At 39.2% G+C, this 20,522-nt stretch overlaps 1 protein-coding gene across 2 annotated transcripts in view; it reads right to left on the reverse strand.

The window, feature by feature from the left end:
- The window catches only part of si:cabz01090165.1 (uncharacterized protein LOC100333421 homolog), a 533,531-nt gene that overhangs the window by 56,534 nt on the left and 456,475 nt on the right, over window positions 1-20,522 (reverse strand). For both annotated transcript variants that reach the window (XM_059331258.1, XM_059331257.1), the window contains 2 exons: window positions 9,625-9,865; window positions 1,255-1,467 (listed from right to left, as the gene is read on the reverse strand). In XM_059331258.1, coding sequence (XP_059187241.1) covers window positions 1,255-1,467; window positions 9,625-9,865 — 454 coding nt within the window. The remainder of the gene's footprint in view (window positions 1-1,254; window positions 1,468-9,624; window positions 9,866-20,522) is intronic.

The following is a 20,522-nucleotide window of genomic DNA, read 5'->3' on the forward strand; positions in this document are numbered from 1 at the left end:
TGATGCAAAAGTCCATTTCCAGTAGTTCAAGTCAAACAGCCCCAACCAAGTATTGAGTCATATAGATGGACATACTTTTCAGAGGCCAACATTTCCCTCTTAAACACTTTTTAAAATTGGTCTTTTTTAATATTCACATTTTTGAGACACTGAATTGTAGTTCTTCATTAAACGTAAGCCACAATCATTATAGTTAGAATAAATTAAATAAATGAAGACATGAAATGTTTCATTCTGTGTGTAATGGATCTATATAATGTGTGATTCCCACTTTTGGAATTGAATTACTGACATAAATAAACTTTGATATTCTAATTTATATTAGATTATATAAACTTATATTACATAAACTTTGATATTCTACTTTATTGAGATGCACCTGTATATAACAATCTAAGTGGGTTCATTCTGCATAATGAGTACTTTTACTTTTGATACTTTAAGTACATTTTGAGGCTGATACTTTTCTACTTTTACTTCAGTAAGTTTTGAATGCAGGACTTTATTTTTTTTCAGTACTGTAGTGGAGTACTCTCCCAGTGTGGTATTAGTACTATTACTTTAGTAAGAAATCTGAATACCAGTGTTGTAGTCAAGACCAAGTCAATACCAAGACCGCGGTGTATTGAGATCAAGTCAATACCAAGACTTTAAGGGGTCGGGACCGAGTCAAGACCAAGATCAGTCCCAGTCATCTCTGTTAGCGTTGCTTTGCAGAATTTACAAATTGCACTTTTTTTGTAGTTGTGCACAACAAATCTTTGTGGTTCAGGTTACCAGATGTTATTGCAGACAAGTTGGCTGACATCTTCTAACGGTCTCTTCTCCTGTCACTCACATGTACTTTTGTGGGGGGCGTGTGAAAGGAGGCGGGAGGGGTGTCAGCCGTTAAAGGTGACAACTATTTCAAATGATATATGAGCCATGTTATTGGTTGTACTCGAAGCAATACGATTTATGCAAAATCACAGTAATGATATTAACAAGAAAATCCAAGAATGCACAGTTGTGGTCTTGAAATAAAATCCAGATTTGGCTTTGTTCAAGACAAAGACAAGGCCGAGTAAAAATGCAGTCGATTCCGAGACGAGAACGAGACCTTCAAAAAGGGGTCTCAAGACCAGTCTCGAAACCAAGACCGATCTCGAGTGCTACAACACTGCTGAATAGTTTTTCCACCACTGGACGTTACACACTAAACAGCACACAGTGGGTCATAATGATCATACAGAGCTGTAGAAACCACGTCTGTACCTTGACGGAGGCCTTGAGGATGTCCAGCGAGCCGTTCTCGTAGCAGATGGTTCTTGACGTGTTGCCGATCAGCTTCCCGTCAGGACTGACCCAGTGTGTGGAGGGCTCGGGGTCTCCGATGGACTTACAGCGCAGGCTGACCTCCTGACCCTCCATCACAAACATCTTGGAGGTGTGTCGAGTTATCATCGGGGGCTCGCAGACAAACTCCTCCTGATGAAGTACAGAAGGCCATAACAGGTTTAGGTTCAAGGTTTCTTTGTTATCCCAGGGGGGCAATTCACTGTGCAACAGCAGGATGCATCATAATCAGCACATACACAAGCAAACAAACCACCACCTGTTGTGAGAAAATATTATAAAACAATGTATGCATTTAATCCAATAGCGTGTGATATTAATAAGGCAAAAAGCAGTAATGATCATTCTAGACTTGTGTTGAGCTAAATGAGTGTGTGTTATACTGAGAGCTGTAACCTGAGATACAATGAGCAATCACTTTGATGACCAGACTGAAGACTCAAGTAATGTCAGAGTAAAGTAAGATAAAATCTTGATATGTGCTGAAAGGCTTGTGAAAGGATGTTTTTGAAGGTTATAAAAATTAAAAGTGTGATTGTTCTTAAAGAAAAAGGAACCTAACTCTCAACCAGTATTAGGAACATAACACAGGAAGTCTTTTTAGTGCCCATATGAGGTAACATGGAAGGTAAAAATGCTGACTACAACAGCAATTTCAGTCCTCCACAGTTGAAAACAAGCAAAATGAACAGGCAGCCATCGCCTGATAGCCACACACCACTCTAACAAAGAAAACACAGTAGTATGATCACCTAATCAGTGCATACCACACGTCATGTTTACAAAGATACAGATATAGCCCTCAACCCACTCTAACAAAGAAAACAGTGTAGTATGATCACCTAATCGGTGTAAACCATACCTCATGTTTACAGACATATTGGTAAGGGGGGCCTGGGAGAGCCCACCAATGAGAGAAGGAGAAAAAGGAAGATTGTATGACATATAAACTGATGTTTTAACGCTGTTTATTCAGTGTGGTTGCAACCAGGGAGCTCATTGAGTTTTGTTTTCTTGACCTTTGCAAGAATAAAACTCTGCTGCATGAACCTCTGAACGAATCTCCTGCTACTTTTTTGAGTCTTAGAGTTTGGGGAAGATTTTGATGTATATGTTGTTGTCAAGTTGGAAGGCTCTGCCCGTTTAATCTGACCTTGGGGGCAATAAGCTGTCCTAATTTGCCACTACACATCGACAATAGACAAAATACATACTACGGACATCTCACATTGAGTTATTAAAAAAAAATATAGCAGCAGGGACAAAAGAGTTTTTGTGTCAGTTTGTCCTACAGAATCTGCGGTCAGACGGCAACAAAGTGAAGCAGCTGTTAAATGGGGTGACTTGGGTCAGCCAGGACTAACTCGACCCTCTTACGGGTCCATATAGAGACTTTAGATCAGTCAGAGGGTTGAGGGCAATCTTTCCACACACCTTGACTATGTTTTGCAGCCTGTTTTTTCTTTTTTAAAGTGAGGGACCCAAACCATCTCACAAACGCAAAAGAAAGGATAGTTTTAATAAAACACCAATAAAACATTCGCATAAAAGTATTTTCAACATTAAAATTACAGAGTTTACAATAAAAGAACATGCGCCGATTTTTTGCAGATGTGACTCGAAGGTGAGTTTGTCATTGATTGTGATGCCGAGGTGTTTGTAGTGGTTCACCGCTTTGATAACCTGATCATTAACAACTGCATTAAAGTTGCAGTTTTTTTAAAGAATTACTGAGATTTAAACAGCTGTTTAAACAGCCGAATGTATCATATTTGATACGCAAGTTTCTGAGACCTCTACATCATCAGTGTGATATTTTTTTTCCTGACAAACCTGATGTATACAATCAGATACAAGCAGTATCTGGATAATCCACTAGGGATCAGGAATGTATGCACCAGATGGCATTCACTTGAGACATCCAATATGGCTGCCGTCAATCAGTAACTCCCGTGTTATTTTTCAAGAATATTTTTGTCAATTTTAAGATAAGAAAAACTTTCAAATTGTTACTGATACTTCAATAGGAGTATTTAGTGGACTGATGTAATGTAAAATTAATGAATACCTTATAACCTTAATTTATAGTAAAACTGTGTTGAAAATGTGTGTATCAAATTTAATACAGCAGATATTACCGAAAACTTATTTGAAAATTTGTCAATTGTCATTTTTATGCATTTCATACATTATGCATTAAATAAAGTAACATAAAGTGCTTTCTTCTCATTTAGGTAAACTAACTGACATAATTAGGTTTATTTAGAGTTTAATTAAGATATCTCTCTAACAATTCAAAAAAATACATTATTCAGTTTTTTTTGGTGTGTATTTTTAGATGGCAAAAAAAAAATTGAGCATTGCAGATGTGTTAAAAATAAACAAACTGAAGAGCAAATTGCACACAAATACCAGATGTAGCAAGAATAATTCACTGGTTTCACTGGTGGATCTGTCATTGCTGCATGAAAACTTCATATCAGCAGATGTATGATGTTGTGTAATATGGAAAAAAATATTTTTAATGTAGGAAAATGTTAAATGGGAAGTCAAAGTCTTAATTGGTTAAAAATATTAGGTTTTATAAGTTGTGTTAGTTCAAGAAAAACAAACTGAGCAACAAATTTCAGAAAAAGACCTGATGTATCAAATATGATACAAATTAGAATTCATACATGCAAATTGATATTTATATATTTTTTTAATTTGTCAGCAGGTTCAATAAATACTCCAGTTAAAAAAAACTTATTTTTTGGCAACTATTTCATGGTCCAGGCTTTATAGGGTTAAAAACTTAAAGTAACACACAGAAAACAAAAACACTAAGGGAGGTGAAATATCCGGGGCTTTAGAGAAAACAAGTCGATTCAAAAGAAGAAGAGTAGGTTTTGTGGCTCTGACTGGCTTCCAGCAGTGTGTTCCTCCAACAGTAGACTTTCAGCAAGAGTTCAATTGTGTGCACATAAAGATTAAGTGAGTTTTTCAGCCCTCGCAATATTTAAAACCCACCCACTGGCACCTAAGCCAGCGTAAAGCCAGCCAAAACCCTGGTGGAGTATTATTGCTAGGCCAAGCAGGGCCTGCCAAGGCTTACCAGGCTTACTCATCATTCTACCACTCAGTGCATCTTCAAACCTTTTCTGGCTCCTTCTTGGGTCTTGTTACCAGCAAAGAAGATTGCTGACCTGATGACTTCTGTGCTGAAGCTTCAAATTCATCACCATTGCCTTTCAGTCTTATATTACATTCTAACCCTCAATTGCTCCCGTGCAGCTCAGAGTGAGAGGCTGTGATTGACCCAGACTGCTCCCTGATGTGAGTGTTTGGAAGTGTGAGAGTATGAGAATGTGAAGATGAAGGGAAAAGAGTATTAAGTCGTCATTTAGTCTTAACATATATCTTTTTTTCCCGGTTAACCCATTGTATTCCAACCAGCGCCAACATTTCTCTCCCAGTGTGGCAGATAAGCAAACCAATTGTGCATGTTTTGACTAAAGCATGAAAGTTTAAGCATATAATCTACATACCCAAAGGATGTATTTCAGACATGGATGCAGTTTGTATTTGACCCATTCACCCTGCATTATAACCAAGTATATCTTTGCCAAAATGTTCGACTTTGTTCTAATAAAGATGCTTTTGCTTCCACAACCATAGTCCTGTAAAATTTTTTAGTTTAAAGCCTCAATTTGGCTTAATTTGGCAAGGGAGGCTATGTACCCTATATATGGGCTTTTTTTCCAGGTATAAAGGTAGAGACTTGGACTTGTTTCATGGAATTTTATGACTGTCAAATCCGAAATGCCTCCACGTCTGAAATTAAACTTCATGGTCTATAGAAACCATGAAGAAAGTTTCTTGCTTTAGTCATAAAATGCACAAAACCTTCCATATATGAGCTTGTCCCCTCCACTGTTTCTTTCATGAGCCTGTAACCTCCTGGGCTGTTTTAGATTCTATCTAGAATCGCTGCAGATGCAATAAACAGCCAAGCTGCTTTCATCGATTCTGAAGCAGGAACTCCCATGGCAGCTGACGGCGATCATCTGACCTCTGATGGATGCAGCGGAAGCTCGCTTGTCCTTGCAGTGGGAAAGAGGCTATTAACTCTCTGAGTATTAATAAGCCCAGGCACTTTGGTGACACGAAGGTCTCTGGATCGACCTCTTTACAAGGCTAATCCTCTTATAGTGATCCTACAGTAGCTCTCTCAGGAAGGTCCAGGACTATTACTGGAGGTGAGGCAAGGGGTCTGTACATCATCCTCTCTGAGATGATACCAATTAATCCCATCTTTATCTCATGGTGCACCTCCACTTATCACGGAGGCTTCAAACAGCCCAGAGGGGTCGGCTCCTGGAGATCTCCGGGGGAGGCAGAACCCTCTCCATCGCCTCTTTAAGGTAACACGTTGAACTGCTTTGTTCTGTCTCTCTGGGGATCAGTATGGCTCTGCTATCGTATGGAAGTATTTTCCCAGCAGGTGAAGAACAAATCTTTCAGCGGCTCCTTGACCTTTAGTCCCACAACATCTGACTGCAGCAGCAGCAGCAGCAGCAGCAAATCTGCACTGAGCTGAGCTGTGACTCTGGGTTTATAAACTACTAAGGTTGCACATCTCTCTGTGATAAACGATTCAGTTCGCATATAGATACACAGGTTACTTTACGATTCAAAAACTATGTACTTTTATTACAGACCGATTAGAATTACGAATCGATACAGTGTCAGAACGATATGATTTGATTCTACGGTTAGTATTTGTTTAAGATATTTTATAGTGTGTCACTCACAGGTTTTATATTTTATTTATCTTCTGATTCGCCATGTAGTTAAAAATCTGTTTTATTGTGGGTCTGAACAACAAAAAGATCACAAACATCTTTCTACATTTATATTGATGTGAAGAAAAAAATGTTCTAGAACCTTTTTTTCCTTTCATGATCTGTTATTTACCCCATTCAGATTTATTATGGATACTAATAAAGTAAAGAAAAAAAAAAAAGTAGAGAGCCTGTCTCTCTGTCAGTATTTCCATTCAGTCCCACGTGAGGCTGATCATTCCTGAGTGAGGTTTGATCTGAGTGATATAATTTCCTTTTATCATCTAACCTGATAATGACAGAATCATGTTCTGGGATATTAAATAAGGAATTTATCACCAGGGTCGTCTATATACAGATGCTAATAATAATAATAATAATAATAATAATAATAATAATAATAAAAATAAAATAATATAATATAAAGGCATTCCCATGTCCCACACAGTTCACAGTATGTGCACTGTGCACAGCTGTTTGTTAAACAGAGAAACACTTATTATTATTAGTGCATGTCTATAGCTGTTAATGCCGACTGACAGCTGATCCAGCTGTGATCCACTGCCGCCGTCATTGGAAACGGACTTCGCTTCACGTGACGCTTCAGAGGGAAAGACGCCTCATGTCTCTTAAAACGTAGCCTCCCTCTCGCTTCGTTTCCTTGCATCTCTCCATGCATCCCTGGTGGGCGGGACTAAGACATAAGTGAGCGGCGCAGTGAGGGAAGCGGGGATGCAAAATAAGAGAATTGGGAGAGACATGGGAGACCCATGGAGTTGCGTGAGAACCATTTCGCGAGCAGCTTCAGCTCTCACGTTGTTTTAGAAACGCTGACGCAAACTGTAAGTGTGTGAAGCTGCCAACTGATTCCAAGTCTCGTGATACCTGATCCATGACTCTACAACCGATTAATCTAGGAATTCATGGCTAATTTGTATATCGATTGAGGGGGTTGCTACAGAAGCAGCCGTATCTCTCACTTGTTAAACCGAATATCCGGTCGCATTGGTTTAACGCTCACAACCCTATAAACTACAGCAGGAATATTTCAGTCAAGTACTTTCCAAAGAGAGTAATCACTAGAGGTGGATAAAACATCAATACAGCATAATATTGCGATATTTTGCGTGCCAATATCATATTGATTAATTGTTGCCAAGTATTATATATATGTATACTGGATATACTTGTATCATATGAAACTAGTCGATCTATAGGCACCGAGCATGTCAGGATATCGTGTCAGGAAGTTGTTGAAATAGCGCTGCAAAGTTTGGCTATTTTTTTTATGTTTCATGGTGATTTTCAAAGGGGTCATGTGACCTCTAACGTCATGCTATCTGAATGAAAACAGGCTCTCTGTTAAATATATTACGTTTGTGGGATTGCTGGATTAAAAGCTGCAGATTTTTATTACGTTTGTGGACATTATTACATTCGTGGGCGTTAATTACACTCACATCATCAGCAGAACACTGGGACGGGTTGGGTGGAGATAGTATTTATAAAACAGATCTTTAATGACTATTATTGCAATGGGGAACCTGGACATAATGTGAGTTGGGGGCTCATCCATTCTTTCTCTTATCTGTTGTCGTATCAGGTAAGTTTGAGTAGTTTTTGCGTTTTGATCCCTGTAGAGTTGTCAGGGTTTCTCTTGTGATGGTGGTGAAATGGACGTAGTGACGTCACCCGTTGGTTTGTGGCCCGTTTGAGGCATCAAGTTCAGCGCTTCAATTGTCGCCATCTTGTTTCTGATATGGGGAGCAGACCATATTTGGACTTTGGAGGAGCGAGAGGGATCTGACGACACTGACTACACACCTCTCTGCACCTTAACCTGACTGATTCATGTTAGCATTAACTGGAGCATTAACTGGATGTTAGTTTTGGCAATTTGCAGAAATGTTTATAAATGTGCACGTTCCTCGTTAAACAAACCAATAAATGAATAAAGTTACGGACAGGAAGGCCGAACACACGACCTCCTGTTTTTAATTGTTGCCTCTTATGGCTTAATTTGATCCTTTTGTCTGTTATTTTAAACCATTTTGGTATCTGCTGCAACATAAACCAGCTCCTCAGGTCCCTAATCTCTGTGATGATATAAGGAACGGCCTCCTTTATGATAGAAGGGAACCATCATAATGCAGCGTTGTGGTTCTGACCCCATGACTCGACACTTTGAGCAGAAGGTTCTCTCCTCTGTGACTCCGACCGTCTGCCTGCTGCAGCGTCCTTGAGACAGGAGATGATTGTTCGTCCACAGAGAGCCAAAAGTTAAGACGGCAAGACAACACATCTTGGCGCCGCAGGGTTTACTGGATTATGATGCCCAACACACAGAATGCAATTTATACCACCGACATTTTTAAATCTTCCATTTTTTCAGCCAGCTTATAATGACTGGGGGCTTATCGAGAAGTATAATATTTGTGTTATTATTTTCCAAAAAAGCTAACAAGATCAACCAGAGGCCTAGTTAGATAATCTCTGTTAGTATTTGTTATTGAAGCAGGTCCAGGCCTCAACACATCAGGGTTTCCCATTATTTACCTAGATTCTGGTGGCCCGTTACCACATGATGAGGTATGTGTGTGCGCGTGCCAAACTAAATACTATCGACCTGTCCAGGCCTTCAGATCCAAACACACTGCTGCATTATGACGTTCGGTAGCCGCAAGCTAACATTAGCTTTTAAAGTTGTTTTAATCACACTAAACTGTGACTAACTGTTTTTAATAACTTCCTCTGGCTAAACACATGCAGCTTTCAAATTAAGAGCACTGTGTCCACCACAGAATGTACAAGAAGACTGTCAAAATAAGATGCCTTAAATAAAATATACAAGAACTCTTATTCTCCTTTTAAATATTGTTTTAAATAATCAATGAATAAGATCAGTCTATATGATGGAATAGTGTCATTAGAATGTGTGAGAGGCACCAAATTTGGGCTTTTATGGAAAATAAATTATCCATGGGCGCATGCCCCCCAGACTCCCCTAGCCAGCTATTTTTCCACACTGGCTGGCTGCTCCATGTCCTCGTGGAAAAGCATGATTATCAAAATTAAAAATGACACAGTAGGATAACAAAGATTCTATAATACAGTATCTTCCCACTGAAAAATGTTGTGTGAGGTGTTTGCTCTCATTTAGCTCTTAAGGTGCACCAGATTGATGCATTTTACTTATAATTGTACAAAATTTTTGGTTCGGTCAAACCAAACATAGTAAAAGTTTCAAACTTCAGTGGTGTCAGTGTGATAACAAACTCTGAGGTGTTCTTCTAGAGGACAGAATGGATCTTTGCCCTGAGTCCACAATGTTTCTTATATCTGGACACTTTATTGTATCCTCATGTTTCTATATTGCTGATATAGATTTATTCTGACTGCTTCAGATTGTTTCTCTGGCTGTATTTTGGATCTTTCATGACGTGATATTACTGCGAATGGAACAAACCTCTCTAATGGTCCAGAAGTATTTCCCGGCCAGGTCTTTGGGTGAGGCGCAGGTCTCCAGGTCGTCCTCTCGGGTCAGCCTGCGGAGCCACACCAGCTCGCAGTTACAGTGCAGAGGGTTCCCGCCGAAGCTCAGCACCAGCGCTGTGAGGGGGGAGCCCTTCATCTTGGCGTACACTGGGATCCGCAGGAACAGCGGGTCCGGAGGAATCTTCTTCAGCTTGTTGGACGTCATGTCCAATCTGGTGGTGGAGACAGAGACGCAGTGAGACGGAGCGGTCTGCAGGCACAGGGCAGTGTGCTGAATCAGAAGGGAGTATTTATTTTATTGTCTAAACATCTGTAACCCTTCGCAGCATGCACACTTCAAAAGAACTCAGAGTCAAAAAGCAGATTCAACATCTCACATTTTTTTCTGATCTGTTTTAAATGTGCAAATGTTACAAAAATGTATTAGACCACCCTTGTTTTCTCATTGCTTTCTTGTTCATTTGAATGCCTGGTACAACTAAAGGTACATTTGTTTGGACAGATATAATGATAACAACAAAAATAGCTGATAAGGGTTTAATTTAAGATCTGATATCTAGACATTTTCCATTTTTTTTTTATAATGATTTTGGTTATTATCAAGAAAACCATGGGACATGTCTAGATGTCTATCAGCTCTTAAATTGAACTCTTATCAGCTATCATTTTTGTTATCATTATATTTGTCCAAACAAATTGTACCAGGCACTAAAATGAACAAGAAAGCAAGTACCAAAATGAACGAGAAATTAAAAAAAAACAACATCCTAATATTTTTTCCATGACTGTACATAGTAGGTTTAACTCTCAGCCCTTTTAAGAGACATACTATGCTCATTTTCATACCAATATTTGGGCTTTTTACTGGAACATATTTACAGGCTTTAACCTGTAGTCATTCAGCCCAACTGGACACAGAAGGTTGTGATCAGTGGATTTTTAAGGGGAGACAGTGTGCTTGGATGTCTGAAGTCATTTACAGCTCAAATGCAGCATTTTTTGAGTTGATACCATTTGCATAATAATAAATAATGCAATAAACCCAAAAACTTTGGAACAGCAGAGAAAAATCCATGCTGTGATTTGGTTTAAAAAACGTTTGACATTTTTGGAGATTTATGTATTTTCAGTTACTGTAAGACGAGCACTTCTGTTCTTTAAACTGCTGGGAAAACCCACTTATTGTCTATGTATGTTGGGGAATATTTAGTGAGAGCTTGAATGGAATAATTGGTTATTTACCATTTATAGGTAAACGTCCTGAACTATAGCGTTAAAGATTTGAATAAACTGAACTGTTTTAGACAAAAAAAAATCATCATTTTCCCATTACATTGAATTAAAACCAAATAAATGGGTTGAGAAAGGTGTCCAGCCGTTCTTGGCAGTGAGGTGAAGTTGATTGATTGTCTGGAGTCGGAGGTGGACAGCATGACTATAGGTGAGGAGGATGAAGGGAAACATTTAGAGAGGAAACGGTTGTCCTCATCTCGCCTTACAACGATTAGATTGGAGCTAAAGAATCCTAAATGTCTACTGAAGGTGAATAAATCTGGAAATGTTTTCATGAGCATGACTTTTTTTTAATGAAAAAGAGTAATCTCCTCCTCCTGGCTGCAGCCGAGCCACTGATGATGAAGTTCAGGAGATCAAATCTCTGTTTCTAATTCTCATTCATGTCTCACTTTTAGGAAAATGAGATACGTTTTATTTTTCTTCCAGCAGTGGAAATAAGTGACTTAGTGGTTAAAAGCATGTAAACATCCCATTTGGGATTAAATCATCGCTATCACTGTGAAATAAACTCCAAATTTACAGACATGGACAGCTTTATTAGTTCACCATTTTTGTTGAAATTGTGTTGATTATTAATTGCAACAGGAAAGTCTGTTGCAAATTAACAAACAACTGAAACTAATTAAAGTAAGATCACAGCTGATTGGTGTTTTTCCTCAGCTCAGAGGTAAACATGCAGGAAAAAAAGCTGAAATCACAGAGATGTTGATGATGCAGCTTGGTGTTTGTGGTTCAGTCGGTCCAGACACTTATTACCTATATTTTCAAATGTATATTAAATCAATATGCAGTAATGGAAAGGGTTTGCTCATCGTGACAAACCTAATGAACTGTTTTATTTGTTTCTTTTGAATCCTCTTTTGGCTGCGCTAGTTCTGCTTTAATGAAACATCTACAGTTGGATAAAGAAGCTCTGATAAACTCTGATCACTAAGTGCTGCAGTCTGTTAGAGACGAGCTGGAGGATAACAGGGAGAAGCAGTTCAAGGGGACAGGTTATATTTTCATGGTAATACTTGTACTTTGGGTTTCTGCTGGAACATGTCTAATGTTGAAAAACACTATTTTATCTCCTCATATGTCTGTCTGAATATATATATTGTATTCACATTTTGATTTACTAACTGTCTCTTTATGCCCCTCTCCAAAAAAAGCCCAGTCCGATTGGCCTCCAACATAAATGATTTGGGTTCCAGACACACACACACACACACACACACACACCTTTGTTATTGGTTGTGGTAGCTCTAGCATATTAGTTATAACAACTTAAAGGGGTATTAACATGTTATTTAACTTTGTGTCTGTAGAGAGCAGAAAGAAAAATCCATTGTAGAAGAAGCACAGAACTCTATATGAGCAGAAAAAACTGACAATCGGTGAATTTCCACTATAGTCGAATACCCAGAATGAGGTGGGTCTCCCTCGCCGAAACGCCCCTAATTTGAATGTGAGCTGTCCCTAGCAGCCGTTTGACTGCCCTTTTTTTGGCCCTGTGGAAGAGCAGGGGCATTTTTCTCCCCTGAAAAAAGCCTGGTGGCTGATTGGATAGAACGCTAAGTGGGATGTGACATAGAACTCGGCGCCACAACAACATGTGCCATTTTTAAAAGCCCGCAAAGTAGCGAGAGGATTCGTCTACTCTCGTCCATAATTTTTGCCGCCAAGTGCATGAACACAGTGACAGAAACACAGCAGCTCTGCTCCTTCCATCTCGGTCTCCTTCCTTATTGTTTACGTTTGACTCATCTCCTGTGTTATATCCATTGCGATTGTGACATCACGGCGACAAGCTAAGCAATTATGCAACAATCATAATCATACGTAACCTCCAGAGTCTGGTAAATCCCTCCGGGGCCATTTTTTGTAATGGAGACACGCCGAGTGAGCGGAGCGGCCATTTGAGAGGGCGTGGCCTGAAACTTTCCCAGCGACCACTCTTTACCCTGATGGAAAGACGCCTATTGGTTGTAGCAGGACGAGTTCACCACCTCTACACGATTCAAGGATATACATTTTATTCATAGAATATAAATACACATTCAACTGGCTGCTAACATTTTAGTTATAACAACTTAAAAGGGTAAACATGTTAGTTAGCTGTGTGTCTGTAGAGAGCAGAAATAAAATTCCACTGAAGAAGAAGCACAGAACTCTATAAAAATAAACCACAATGCGACCACATGAGGCTCGGGCCGAGGGTCGAATGAAATGATGATCAAAGATGGTTTAAATCAACCAACTAGAGACCAATCATCATTCATTTTATCTGGCTAACGTTACAACAAACAACAAAGTTTACAATAACATCCAGCATTAACATCTTACATTCAGTATTTATAAGATCGTAATCTCTGTCCATATCAATCAAGACGAGCAGCACAGATTTGTGACGTTGTAGGTTCCCAAAGACAAGACAACACTTGTAGCAACACTTGTGGGGCGGCTGTGGCTCAGTTGAGCAGTCGCCTGTTGCCTCGGCCACCAGTATGAATGTGTGTGTGAATGAGCGTAGTGTGTAGTGTAAAGCGCTTTGGATAAAAATATATAAGTGCACTCAATTTACCATTTAAAGAGACGATATAGCCTGCCGATGTTGTTATTATGCTTGAAGTTGACGCTAGTTGTGTTGTGAACGAAGAGTGCACATGAATAAGTTAAGCAAACTATCTCTTCTGCAGAATCAGCAGCTGAACTGAAGATATGTGTGGCCTTTCGGAAGGTATCCTGACTGACGTTATTGCATTAGAGCGAGAGGCAGCAGGCTGCGGGAGATCAGCTCACAGAACAAGTCAAATCTTCACTTCATTACAAAGTACAATCGCAGTAATGAGATCCAACAGTTGACAAATATTCCAGGGTGCATTTTTTGTCACGCAGCCACTGCAGCCTCTCTGGGAATTGAACAATATTTTGCCGGCCAAAACATTGTGCCTGATGACTGGTAATAACTCAAACATTCACCGTCGTCAGCAACAAACATAGGAAAGTCTATTTTCCCCCAAAGTCCCTCCAGAAATATTGGACAACAGCGATGACTTAACAAGAAGTTAATAGCTGTTGAGAGCAGCGGGCGTGCTGCACTTTACAAATTTCAATTATGTTATTTCATGGGCAGCAGCCTCGTGGTGTGTACTCGTTTGTGAGAGTGCTCACCTGTGCACACCGACAAATTCAGAGTTTCACCAGCTGGTCCACAAGTTCTGTGTCTCCAGGGCAGAAATAACCCATTACAGCTCTTTTAATAAATGCATGGCTGTTTATCAGGAGCCGGGCTGCTTTCCTGCCTCCTGCACATCAATGACTGCTAGTCGCTGGGACATAAATTGAAATTGATTACTGTTAATGGGGTTCAAATGTTATTTTGTGCCAGGAGAGTAAAATTACTCAGTGCATGCATAAAAATAAGAACAATATTTATCACAAAACACTTTTCAAAGAGTAAAGCAGAAGTGTTTTCCAGGGCAGAGGCCAGGTGAGGCGAGGAATAATAATAGACAGAACAAGTGGAAAATCAGATTCAGACCTACTTTAATTAACAAGCTGCATATTCCTAAACACAACGTCTGTATCTGAGTGTTTCATGTTTTACCTTTTAGTCCATTGTGTTTACAGCTTGAACAAACAGTCATATGGCATCATTTAAGTTTCAACATAAAGTCTTTCTTAAACTTTTAGTCACATCTCACTGAGAAGATCAGCTTTCTTGGTCCATAAAGTTCGCACTGAGTAGTTTATTTTAGTTAGCTATTTTGGTCAGCTAGGCGTGGGCGATTATACAGTCATGGAAAAAAAAATTAGAATTCCCTTGTTTTCTTCAGTTTCTTGTTCATTTTAATGCCTGGTACAACTAAAGGTACAGTTGTTGAGAGAGATATAATGATAACAGCAAAAATAGCTGATAAGAGTTTAATTTAAGAGCTGATATCTAGACATTTTCCATGGTTTTCTTCATAACAACCAAAATCATTATCAAGAAAACCATGGAAAATGTCTAGATATCAGCTCTTAAATTAAACTCTTATCAGCTATTTTTGTTGTTATCGTAATATTTGTCCAAACAAATGTACCTTTAGTTGAACCAGGCATTAAAATGAACAAGAAAGCAAGTTGCAAACAAGGGTGGGCTAATATTTTTTTTCCATTACTGTAAGATCGCGATTAGTGATATTATATAAATATATAGTGAGATAAATTTCAGGTGGATTACGGTGATCAGCTGTGAGCATATTTACTCGATCAATCACGTGGGAAATGTGTGTGACAACAGCCAATCAGAGTCAACCATTTCCTGCTCCACTTCTGTTTATGTTGCCGAAGAAGTAAACAGAAAGACCGAACGTGGAGCTTAACGCGGAGCTGAGGGCAGAGAAACAGATGTCAGCCATGACTTGGAGCAGTAAACCAGAGAGGATCAGGTGTTGGGAAAGAGGAAAGGAAATTACAATCTATCTGCCGCTGTATCAAGACAAAAATAAAATTCACAGCACGGCAATTCACACACAGGTATGGTGCATTCAATTGTGGGTTCAAGAGCGTGGGACAAATGAAAACTTACAGAGAAACCAGTTATTACTGAATGGAACTTAGTTCAATGAACAAGTTAACAAAATATTAACAGCGTGGGATTTCTATCAACAACAGATCTGGTTAATCATTTGAAGAAGATCCACCCAAGATATTAGGCGAAAAGCAATTTGTATATTTTGGGTATATTATATCTGCAAAGCACTCAGGACTGTAAAGTAGTTCACTGTGTTATTTTATATTTTCTACATTTGTTGAACTGTTGAGTAAAAGGTTTTTTTTTTACATGTTCATCTTACTTAATTTGCTTTGTTATTTACTTCACATGTTAATAAAAATATTAAACTAATCTCTAGTTTCTTTAGTTTTCAGTACAGATGATTTAAAATTGCCAGTTTAAAAACAACATATAAAAATTGTGATAATGCTGCTGTTAAACTGGCCGTGTTCAGTTAAGCTGAACAACTGAGGAGAGTTATGAAATGTGGTTTAAGCTTTGGAAACAGCTTTGGCAAGGTTGTTTTTTTGTTTTCAAATCAGGAACCATGAACCTTCAACCTGCTCACAACTACAGGATATTTAAAATGTGATTATTGCTTTGTTTCTAGTATTCTGTGGGTCGACATCATCATTATCATCCTCAGGGAAAATAAAGTTTGTTTTAATGTTTGTTTCTAACAAAGCTGCATATTGTGTATTACATTATCCAGCTACATACTACAAAATTTCAACAGAAATTCTGACGCTGTGTCTGAGTTTCACTGAACAGCAACATCCTGATATCCCGATTCAGATATGAAGCTTTTATTTTGAAAAACAGCTTTTTCCAACAGCCACATCCTGAAGTTCCTATTCACATAAGAGGCTTTTATTTTGAAAAACAGCTTTGCCCAACAGCCACATCCTGAAGTTCCTATTCAGATAAGAGGCTTTTATTTTGAAAAACAGCTTTGCCCAACAGCCACATCCTGAAGGTCCTATTCAGATAAGAGGCTTTTACTTTGAAAAACAGCTTTTATTCTACTGAACCACTCCGGATCGATTGAAGTGGTGCACACTGAACTACAGTAAGTTCAGGATGAAATAAATCATCAGGACTACTGTTCTCTGTTTCTCCTGTTTGTTCCTCTGCTGCCCTGAACTGATCCAAACCATGTTTACTAAGACAGGCGAAAAATGAATTACACGTCTAAACATGATTTAATAAAGGAATAGAGGAAACTGTTTCCAGATTTTTATGTCAGATTTTATTTAGAAAAAAATCCCTGCTTTATTTAAGAAAAATAACATCACAGTCGTGTGCCAGTAAACAAACTGTGATTATTTACTTTGTTTGCAATCTACAATTTGTGCAGTTTGAAGAGAGATGGAAGGAAAGACGGCAAAGGTTCACTCTAATTTGAGTGTCTGAGGAGTTTGAGTCAATAATAATACCTTTAGATTTGCCTGAAATCGTCTCGTGTGTGAATTTGTGCAAACACTTTGTTTGAACACAGCAGCAGAGCAAAGATATGCCGAGCAGAGGAGCAGCCTGAGGTCAGGGTTCCAATCCCCGCTCCGTCACCAAGCCATTCACCATCATACAGTTTCCAACCTGCAGCTGCTCCAGTGGAGATGCAGCATGCACCAGTATGGAAGAATTATCCTATCTTTATTCAAGAGCGTAGATTTTCAGTTTGAGAGCATAATTCGTCTTTCTCGTGCTCAGATTTGTTCTCCTCATGCTCACATTTTGCGCTCGCACTCAGATTTCTGCTGCTTTCTTTCAAAATGTGTGCGTGCACTTAAAAATCACATGCTTGTGCTCACATTTCTTCTTCTTGGACACAAACATTTTGCTCGCACTCAAATATGTCCTGTGCGCACTCAAATCAAAAGTCTACACGCTCAGATCTCAATTCTGCGCTCTCAAAACTTTTGTGCTCGCACCCAGAACACGCACGTCCTCTCAGGTTGAGGTGTCTGCTCAGACTGAACGTGGTCCCGCCCTGCGCTTAAACAAGTGTGTTTCACCAGCCAATAGGGAGACAGCTAGATTGTGGCCCGGTCTTAGGTGCGTTAGGTCTTGAGCGCTCCGGAGGGGCGGGTATATGGTCTGTTTGTAAAACTGCTTCTCTCTTAAAATACACCAATTTACCATATTAGCCAGCTATTTGAATCGTCACCTATTTAAAACGCAGCATATTTATGTAGAATTAATCTTAAGTAGTCCTAAAAAGAGTTATGGTAGTTTAGATTATATATATATATTTTTTTCTATTATTATTTATATATTACGGAGCCCCCCAGGGGACACGGGGGGAAAAAAAAGATGGGTGAAAAAAAAAAAAATGATGGGTGAAAAAAAAAAAAGGACGGACTTTTGCGAGATCCTGAGATACTTTTGTGAGATCCCGAGATAGTTTTGCGAGATCCTGAGATACTTTTGCGAGATCCTGAGATACTTTTGTGAGATCCTGAGATACTTTTGTGAGATCCTGAGATACTTTTGCGAGATCCCGAGATACTGTAGAAAGAAGAGGAGCAATGGAGGAGCGATATTCGCCTATTTTCCGGCGTTCTAACTGGAATAACGTCACGAAAACCGCATCAATTTCCCCCAGGATGGTTTTATTTTGTACAGAAAACTAAGACTGACATTTCACAGGCTTGATCAACTCCCCAAAATCAGCGAGTCTGGCGAAAGATTAAAGTAACCGCGCCGAATATACGTCCTAGTGCCCAACGGCAGCCAGAGTGCTTAGGGACCGTCGCAAAAGTGCAACGTCTTTCTTTTCTATTTTTAATAACTCACTGGAAATTCATCTAATAAACACCAAACGACTTCTGATGTGTTCATGAACTCACTGTGGACTTCCCACACCCTTTATTTTCAATACACACCTTTTCAATTCCTTTTATTCAGTGTGTACAATATTTAAGCCTTTTATTTTGTAATAGCTCTCTTGTTTGAGTTGTAGCAACATTTAGCAATGAACTTACTTGAGGTCTTTGGCCATCCATCTGTCTCCCATTCATTCGCTGCCGCGCTCCGAATCCTGCTCAAAGTCTTCTTCTTGTGAAAGTGAAAGTATTACCAACATTAGCCTAATTATGCGCCCCCTGGCTTTGGCCGCGTAAATAGGACGGTGATACACGTTGCAATAAGCGAATCAGCTGGTTACACGGATTGTATTACTGTTACATTAATTTATCAATTAAAATTTTAAATCATAATAAGACATGCAGCAAGAGTGCGGCTGACGGGATGCGAACCGGCGTCCCATGGTTTAAAATGCAACAGATGGTAGTGTACTTCACCACTGGACTATCGTGACACCACTGTACAGATGGGGAAAAAAAAAAAATATATATATATATATATATATATAAATAATAATAGAAAAAATATATATCTAATCTAATATATAATCTAAACTACCATAACTCTTTTTAGGACTACTTAAGATTAATTCTACATAAATATGCTGCGTTTTAAATAGGTGACGATTCAAATAGCTGGCTAATATGGTAAATTGGTGTATTTTAAGAGAGAAGCAGTTTTACAAACAGACCATATAACCGCCCCGACGGAGCGCTCAAAAAGGCGAGGGAACGCACCTAAGACCGGGCCACAATCTAGCTGTCTCCCTATTGGCTGGTGAAACACACTAGTTTAAGCGCAGGGCGGGACCACGTTCAGTCTGAGCAGACACCTCAACCTGAGAGGACGTGCGTGTTCTGGGTGCGAGCACAAAAGTTTTGAGAGCGCAGAATTGAGATCTGAGCGTGTAGACTTTAGATTTGAGTGCGCACAGGACATATTTGAGTGCGAGCAAAATGTTTGTGTCCAAGAAGAAGAAATGTGAGCACAAGCATGTGATTTTTAAGTGCACGCACACATTTTGAAAGAAAGCAGCAGAAATCTGAGTGCGAGCGCAAAATGTGAGCATGAGGAGAACAAATCTGAGCACGAGAAAGACAAATTATGCTCTCAAACTGAAAATCTACGCTCTTGAATAAAGATAGGATAATTCTTCCATACACCAGAGGCCTCATGTATCAAAGAGTGCGTAGCTTTCATACTGAAAGATGGCGTACTCCTAATTTCCTTGATACATCCCAACCAGCCGGAACTGATCCACATGCACGAGCCACCAACCACGCCCTGGCTCCTCCCGCAAATGACACGCAAATGACTATAAATCGCTGTCATGCCTGCTGGTTATTGAAAAAACAATGGCAGATAAACGCTCCTTCTAAAGTCCACCGTTGGGTATTTTCTCTAGAACCGACAGAGCAGCCTTTGCGTAATGCTGCCAAAATCAGTTTTACTCATCAGTTCATAAGCCACAGGTAACTTGTTGTCCCAATTAATTATCACATACGGGATCAAATATGCACCACATCTGAATTATTCTGAAAGGATTTCCAAGACACGTTTTTTCTCAGGGGATAGGGATCTGTGCATCATGGATCGCTGTGCACCTGCAGCGTTAACATCTCCATGTTAAACCAAAGGGGAAACAATCGGCGATCGGCACTTTGACACAGTGATAAAAGCAGGATATCTGTGAAAAATGTATGCGCTCCATATTAATCAGAATCAGAAATACTTTATTGATCCCTGGAGGGAAATTCTGGATATATGTATCTAAAAATAGTTGAAATAGCAAACTATAGAGACTTAAGAAAAAAACAATCTTAAAAACATACAGACTTCAACATACTATCATTGCACAAGTAAGCAGCAGTACCCAGGTGAAATATAAAAATATAATAATAGATCAACAATAAAATCATCCATCCCCTCATATTTAGAACGGGTTATTGAGGGTGGGAAACAACATTTTCAATGTTTTTGTGTGTACACAGTGTTGATAAATGAGGCCCCTGGTCCCAGCTGTGTGTGTGTTCATGTGTGTGTGTTTGTATGTCTGTGTGTGTGTGTGTGTGTGTGTGTGTGTGTGTGTGAGCCTCTAACACTCAACCTCTATTAAATGCAGTCTGACGTGGATGGATTTTCTCTGTGATTTCAGCTCTGAAGCATTAGTTTTACAGTTTTAT

Source organism: Centropristis striata, chromosome 4 (assembly GCF_030273125.1).
Source record: "Centropristis striata isolate RG_2023a ecotype Rhode Island chromosome 4, C.striata_1.0, whole genome shotgun sequence".
Classification (NCBI taxonomy): domain Eukaryota; kingdom Metazoa; phylum Chordata; class Actinopteri; order Perciformes; family Serranidae; genus Centropristis; species Centropristis striata.